The sequence below is a fragment of the Microcaecilia unicolor genome, chromosome 10 (genome assembly GCF_901765095.1).
Source record: "Microcaecilia unicolor chromosome 10, aMicUni1.1, whole genome shotgun sequence".
NCBI classification, from domain to species: domain Eukaryota; kingdom Metazoa; phylum Chordata; class Amphibia; order Gymnophiona; family Siphonopidae; genus Microcaecilia; species Microcaecilia unicolor.
The window spans coordinates 37572286-37580358 of record NC_044040.1 but is presented as its reverse complement, the minus strand read 5'-3'; the positions used below and the strand labels follow the sequence as shown (position 1 = coordinate 37580358).

At 45.2% G+C, this 8073-nt stretch overlaps 1 protein-coding gene across 1 annotated transcript in view; it reads left to right on the top strand.

Annotated features, from left to right (window-relative positions):
• Positions 1-222: 222 nt before the first annotated feature.
• Positions 223-8073, top strand: part of LAMB4 (laminin subunit beta 4) — a 304586-nt gene continuing 296735 nt past the window's right edge. Inside the window, 1 exon segment of the mRNA XM_030216762.1 lies at positions 223-296. Coding sequence (XP_030072622.1) covers positions 263-296 — 34 coding nt within the window. The 5' untranslated portion in view covers positions 223-262.

Here is an 8073-nt window from a genome sequence, read left to right as displayed (position 1 = left end):
AGCTCCCAGCGACGTGGACTCGGGGGCGGATCGGCCCTCTCGCCCACCTCTCGCTTTTAACTCAATTAAAAAAGAGCTCTGGGGGGGAGGGGGGGCGCTGGGGGGGGGGCGCTGGAGGGGGGGGCGCCGTGCTGCACCCGGGGGGGGGCGCAGCGGCGACCCGCCCCGGGTGTCAGCCGCCCTTGCTACGGCACTGGATTTAATCCATCATTCTCTTTTTGTCACCTAACAGAACCTAAACCATTTTACCTCCACATCAAGAATGAGACTTGAAATTGCGGTTCTTCTTTTCTTCGGTAAGTATGACAACAGTATATCTCCATTCTTTCCTAGTAGCAGGATTGCAACCATTTTCCTCCCAGATACAGCATGTTTTATCACTTTGTTCACTAGCAAGCTTATTTTCAAAAGAGGAGGAAACCCATCTTTCGACACAAATCGCAAGATGGGCGCCCTTCTCACAGGGTCGCCCAAATCGGCATAATCGAAAGCCGATTTTGAGCGTCCTCAACTGCTTTCCATCAAGGGGACGGCCAAAGTTCATGGGGGCCTGTCGGAGGCATAGCGAAGGCGGGACTGGGGCATGCCTAACACATGGGCGTCCTCGACCGATAATGGAATAAAGAAGGGCGTCCCTGTGAAACACTTGGACGACTTTACCTGGTCGTTTTTTTCTTATGACCAAGCCACAAAAATGTGCCCTAAATGACCAGCCAGCTCATTTTCGAAAGTGATCGCCGGCCATCTTCCGACATAAATTGGGAGATGGCCGGCGATCTCGGAAAAGCGGTGAAATCGGTATAATCGAAAGTTGCTTTTTTGACAGCATCACCGCTTTCCCATCGCCTCGCCGGCGAAAGTTCAAAGGGGCGTGTCGCCGGCGAAGCGAAGGAGGGACATATGCGGGCATGGGTGTGGCTACCAGATGGCCAGCTATCGCAGATAATGGGAAAAAAAAGCAGCGTTAAGCAGTATTTCGCCGGGTTTACTTGGTCCTTTTATTCTCATGACCAAGCCTCAAAAAGGTGCCCCAACTGACCAGATGGCCACTGGAGGGAATGGAGGATGACCTCCCCGTACTCCCCCAGTGGTCACCAACCCCCTCCCACACGAAAAAAATAAAAATAAAGCACTTTTTTGCCAGCCTCAAATGTCATACCCAGGTCCCTGACAGCAGTATGCAAGTCCCTGGAGCAGTTTTTAATGGGTGCAGTGCACTTCAGGCAGGCAGACCCAGGTCCATCCCCACCCTTACCTGTTATTCTTGTGGTGCTAAGTGTTGAGACCTCCAACCCCCCCCCCCCCAAAAACCCACTGTACCCACATGTAAGTGCCCCCCTTCACCCATAAGGGCTATGGTAATGGAGTAGAGGTGTGGGGAGTGGGTTTGGGGAGGATTTGGGGGGCTCAGCACCCAAGGTAAGGGAGCTATGCACCTGGGAGCTTTTTTTGTATTTTTTAAACATTTTTAGAAGTGCCCCCTAGGGTGCCCTGGCATGTGAGGGGGACAAGTGTACTAAAAATGCTGGCTCCTCCCACGACCAAATGCCTTGGATTTCGCCGGGTTTGAGATGGCCAGCATTTTTTTCCATTATTGCTGAAAAACAAAACCGGCGATCTCAAACCCGGCGAACTCTGGCATTTGGCCGGGCTAAACCGTATTAATGAAAAAAAAGATGGCCGGCCATTTTTTTCGATAATACGGTTCCCGCCAGCTGTTGCGCCGCCACCAAAATAGATCGCCGGTGATCTATTTCGCCGGTGACATTCGATTATGCCCCTCCAGATGACCACCGGAGGGAATTGGGGATGACCTCCCCTTACTCTCCCAGTGGTCACTAACCCCCTCCCACTCTCAAAAAAATTTTTTAAAAACATTTTTCCAGCCTGTATGCCAGCCTCAAATATCATACCCAGCTCCATCACAACAGTATGCAGGTCCTTGGAGAGGTTTTAGTGGGTGCAGTGCACTTCAGGCAGGTGGACCCAGGGCCCCCCCCCCCCCCCCCACCTGTTACACTTGTGGTGGTAAATGTGAGCCCTTCAAAACCCACCACAAACCCACTGTACCCACATGTAGGAGCCCCCTTCTCCCATAAGGGCTATGGTAGTGGTGTACAGTTGTGGGGAGTGGGTTTTAGGGGGGTTTGGGGGGCTCAGCACACAAGGTAAGGGAGCTATGCACTTGGGAGCAATTTGTGAAGTCCACTGCAGTGCCCCCTAGGGTGCCCGGTTGGTGTCTTGGCATTTCAGGGGGACCAGTGCACTACGAATGCTGGCTCCTTCCACGACCAAAGGGCTTGGATTTGGTCATTTCTGAGATGGGCATCCTCGGTTTCCATTATCACTGAAAAACAGAAACGACCAAGTCTAGGGACAACCATCTCTAAGGACGACCTAAATTTCAGGATTTGGGTGTCCCCGACCATATTATCGAAATGAAAGATGGACGCCCATCTTGTTTCAATAATATGGGTTTCCCTGCCCCTTCGCCGGGACATCCTGCGAGGATGTCCTCAGGAAAACTTGGGCGCCTCTTTCGATTATGCCCCTCTAGGTCTTCAAATAATTTACTTTCACTATAAATGCATTGGATTGAATGTGTTGAAACAATACACAGTGCAATCCTTGTGAAGCAGCTGTCAACAAACCTGTCAGAAATTGGTTTCCAGCTATTCTAAAAATGAGCAGTGAATCTGTGCTTAATCCTGTCAGATGCACATAAAACTGATCTAAAACAGGTTTCAAACGCCATGCGGAGAAAGAGAAATGAGGACTCCAGTAACCAGAATTTGATTAACCTGTTCTCCTAATATGTATAAGTGGAGAGTCTCTTATACAAGTTTCAAGTTGATTAGATATTTGATATACCGCCAGTCATAAAATGTCTGAGCAGTTTATACTTTTTTAAAGATTCCAATGATGAGATCATAAAATATGGATAGAAAAACTGAAGATAGTGAGGGATAGAATGTTTTATGAGCGTAAGTTGCTGGAATCAATAGCTAATTAATCTATTCCCTGCTGCATCATTCGGAAACAAGCATTTTTATGTCAAATAATGAATGAATAACCTTATAAAAGCAATTAAACAATCATTATCTCCCTAATTCTATAAACTTGCGCACTCTAATTTCCAACTAGTGTGCATATTTGCATGCGTAAGTTATAGAATAAGATCAGTTTTACTTACCGTATTTTTCGGACTATAAGACGCACCTAGGTTTTAGAGGAGGGAAATAGGAAAAAAATTTTTTTCCTTTTTCCCTCCTCTAAAACCTAGGTGCTCCGGTGCGTCTTGTCCGAGTTTTGGACCTCCGTCCCGATCTCGGCGGCCATTTTGAATATCGCCGAGACCGTCAGAAAGCATTGAGGAGCACGGAGAGCAGCGCGATGGGCAGGAAAGAGGGGGCTCTTTCCTGCCCCGACGTCACTAGACCACCAGGGAACATGGAATCGTGTAAGTACGGGACGGAGGTCCAAAAACGCTACCTTCGGACTATAAGACGCACCCCCCATTTTCCTCCCAAATTTTGGGGGAAAAAATTGCGTCTTATAGTCCAAAAAATACGGTAATTGAATAATATATATTTATTACACTGTTTATATACTGCTCTATCCACAATGAGATAGCCAAATATTGGCTATAATTGGCCTTAATTAGCACTAATTGGTACCAACTAGCAGTTATGTGCATAACTACCCTTAATCAGTATTATCCAAGTTGCGCACTCAAATTCCAGAGCATGCAACTTATAGATGGGTTGGGGGCATGCCAGGCTGTTACAAACGCATGTTATAGAATACTATCATTTGTGAGCCTAACTGCCTACAGTTAGATAGAAACTTGCCAGCCATTAAGCTGGCATAAGTGCTTGTACCAAAAGTTAAAAAGTAGAATCAATCCCACTACATCTATGATATCTATAAGAGGAAACTGTGATGCAACAATGTTTGAAATTAACAAGGAAAGTATAAAGAGAGGATCAGGGCCGGCGTTAGGGGGTGGCAAACAGGCAATTGCCCTGGGCCCCCATACCATAGGGGGCCCCAAACCTGCCTCAAGCTAAAGGAGGCATAGGCTGAAGGCCAGCTTTTGGGCCCCCTCTATGGTTTCTGCTCTGGGACCCTAAATGTCTAACACCAGCCCTGGGGAGGATTCAGTATAGGCTGCATGTAATCAGCCAAGCTGCTTTTAGTGAGAAATGCCGGTAATTTTGGCTCACTTAATTAGCTCTATACTTCATAAGCTTCCCCTTTTAAGGATTTTCTTTCCTTATTTTTCAAAATTTTTTAATATATATTTGTAAATTTACAACTTTTTTCCAATGAACAAAATCCAAAAATGTACAAACTCCCCAATGTCTGGGTTTTAGTAAAAAGGCGGAAAGCAAGCAAGCACTGGCGTCCCTGATGAAGGAGCTATTGAAACAGGGTGCTCTGTTGGACGAAGAGAAGCAGTTTAGCAAAAACAATGATTAAGATAAAATGTGGCACCCTGCTTTTTTTATTTACTAGTGCTGTATATGGTGGACAGGTGAAGAGGATTGTCATTTTGTCTCCTTTCACGTTTTTGCTTGAATTCATTGGTTTGCAATCTTTATGGCAAATCGGATTGTTTGAGGAGAATTGATACATGAGTTGGTCATTGGGGAGTACATTTTTTTATTTTGTTCATTCAGGAAAATGTGAAATAAAAAACCACACCAAGACTCTGCAGGTTTCACTGAAAGTCTTTCTTCAGGGATTTGGGTGAGGCCTGCAATTTTTCCTGCATGGAGACAGCTCTCACCCAAGTCCCTGATGAAAGACTTTCAGTGAAACCTATAGAGTCTTGGCGTGGTCTCTTATTTCGCACTTTCAGCATTTTATGACATCCACAGCGCTTTCCATGGCGTCCTTCATTCATCGTAGCGCCTTGCTAATAAGATACTTCTCTTATCGTGTAGCATTTTGAATTTACGGCTGAGAGCCTTATGTTTATTGCTGGCCTTTTGAAACATATTTTGAAGAGCTTGTAAATAAAAAATTCCAATATATTTGGGTGCACATTTGGTTTAGCACATTATTGCACTTTCCACTTGGAGTATGTGACCCGGTGAAAGAAGTGCAGATTTCACCCTTTTAGCAGTTGCTCATGTTGAGGGCACTAGTCCTTTAAAATTTGGGTGTTTTCTCCTGGTTATAGCTGCAGTTAATGTATGAGTTTACCAGTGAGTTTTTAGTACATTAACAGCTTTTGATACTATTACTGATCGGGTTCAGAATGTTCCAGTTGATCAATATTGGACTACTTTTCCAGATATCTCCTTGATACTTTGTCTAGGTTGGTGTTGAAATTTGGGAAGGGACATTGTGACCTTGATCCCTTACCCCACAGCAATGTTGAAGTTTCTCCCCTCAGTGGGACTCCTTTGGTTAGAGACATTTTTGAATTTGATGTCTACTCAAAGTTGTTTGTAAAATAAAAGTGGGAGGACGACCAAGGATACCAAAGACTGAGAAAATGTATAATAAAAAGGGAAGTTTATTAAAGTATGAAGACTCACCAAAGACTGAGAAGATGTATAATAAAAAGGGAACCCCTGAACTCGAACATGGCATTCTAGAGCTGGAATGATGTTTTGACTTATAGAGATGATCATTTGAATCAACTACTACAACATCTTGATAGTTCTCCGCCTTGTGGCGGATTTTCTCTCTTACTCAAAGTTGTTTTCCATAAAGTATCAGAACTATTTCTCTTCAACCTATTTTGAAAGATTCTTCTAAGCCTACTAATATCTATTCCAATTATTGCCCAATAGCTAACATTCCTTTCCTTGTAAAAAATAGCCAAAGCACTGGTAGCCACTCATCTTCAAGAGTATTTAGACAAATTAAACTTACTAGCATGACTGCCGAGAGGGGAGGTGGGGGGGCAAATTTCCCCAGGCCCGGGGTCTCTCTCCTGCTCCTGATGGGACCCAAGTGATCGCGTCCCGACAGGAGCAGGACAGAGAAAACTCCTTCGCTGGGCCCCCCTTGGAGTCTGAGGAGACACAGTGGCACTTCGAGTGAGGGCCTCTGGTTTTGCTGGCAGGGATCCCCTCCAGGCCCCGCCAGCAGAAGAGGTCTTCCTCCAGCGCTGCTCTTCACTTTGCCACATTGCCTGCCAAGCGGCTGCTTTTCCCCTCAGGGCACGTGTGCTCAGTTTTGAAACAAAGCACGAGCGATGTGAGAGAAAAAGCAGCCACAGGGGCAGGCCATGCGGCAGAGTGAAGAGCAGCGCTGGACGAAGATCTCTTCTGCTGGTGGGGCCTCGGGATCCCCGCCAGCCAGCAGCGATCCTGGGGGGGGGGGGGGCAATGGCCCTGCCCTGGGCCAGGTGGCAGCAGCCCTGCCCTGGGCCAGGTGGCAGCAGCCCTGCCCTAGGCCCAGCTGAGTCTCTTGGTGGCCATGCTTACTAGATGCCATGCCATTTGGATTTTGAAAATTCTCTAATTCAGAAACTTTCTTTCATTAATTCCTGAATTAAGGTTATTGATGGATCGAGGTCGATCTGCAATATTAATGCAGCTGTATCTTTTATCTGCATTTGACCTGTCAATCATGACTTACTGTTAGAAGCATTAAATTCAGTTGGAATCTCTGTAACAGTTATCTCTTGGTTTTCAGGGGTATTTTTGAGAAATAGAAAACTATAGACTTATCAAAATTAGGTCCTATTCATGCATTTGGAGCCCAGGTTATGGGGTCCCAAAAGGTTCCCCCCTTCCCCCTATTTTGTTCAATGTTCTCTTTAGTTTCCTTGGGAAAGAGCTCAGGACTTTGGGTCTGTCTTATTTTATTTATGCAGACGATGTACAGATTATTTTTCCTTTAACAAATTTTTTCCAAAGTCTTTTTGACAAGAAGAGCGATTGTTTTCTTATCATCTCAAGCTGGATGGCTACTCATTGGCTCAAATTAAATTTAGAAAAAAAAATACATCGTGGGTAACTGGAAATTCTTCTTTTTGTTTCCATTTTCAAACCCAATTTTGGATGGTAAACAGATTGCCCTGCAAACAGAGACCCATAGTTTAAGGGTTTGCTTGGACATAGAATTAAAAGGCAATTTCCAAACTAAAAGGCCCTTTTACCAAACTGTGGTAAAGAGTGGCCTTAGCACATCCTTATGTGGGTCATTTCTGCATGCCAAAACCATTTTTACCACTGTATTTCTGTATTAATGACCATGTGCTAATTTTCACATTACGATATAATTTGTACCCTGGTAATACAGGGTTCCATGAGTTGTCCTCCTTCCACCAGGTCTCTGAGATACCTACTATATCTATGTCTTCATTTAGTGCTATATACTCCATCTAATTTTTTAGGATTCTAGCATTTGTATACAGACACTTGCATCTACAAGCTACTTAGAAGTTGACAGGGATAATTTGCAACCTTTGCTATCCCCTTAAACACTCCTGACTTTCCTTCACCTTTGTTGAAACCTCTCTATCGAGAGTGCCTAAATGTCCTGTTTTGATAGTATCCTTCAAGGATACCTTACTTCGAATCATGTGCTCTTGAGCAACTGTCAGCTCTCCCCTCTCCCTCCCCCTCATTCTAGTTTAAAAGCTGCTCTATCTTCTTTTTAAATGTTAGTGCAGGCAGCCTGGTTCCATCCTGGTTAAGGTGGAGCCCATCCTTTCGGAATAGGATCCACTTTCCCAGAATGTTGCCCAGTTCCTAACAAATCTAAATCCCTCATCCCTGCACCATCTTCTCAACCATGCATTGAGACTTCAGAGCTCTGCCTACCTCTTGGGTCCTACGAGTGGTACAGGCAGCATTTCTGATAATGCTACCCTGGAGGATCTAGATTTCAGCTTTCAACTTCCAGAACCTCCCTCCCATATTCTCCTATGTCATTGGTACTCACATGTACCAAGACACCTGGCTCCTCTCCAGTACTGTCTAAAATCCTATCTAGGTGACGAATGAGGTCCACCACCTTCACACCAGGCAGGCAGGCAGCAATCCTCCCATCCACCATCCACCCAGCTATCTACATGCCTAATGATCGAATAACCAGCTTCAATAG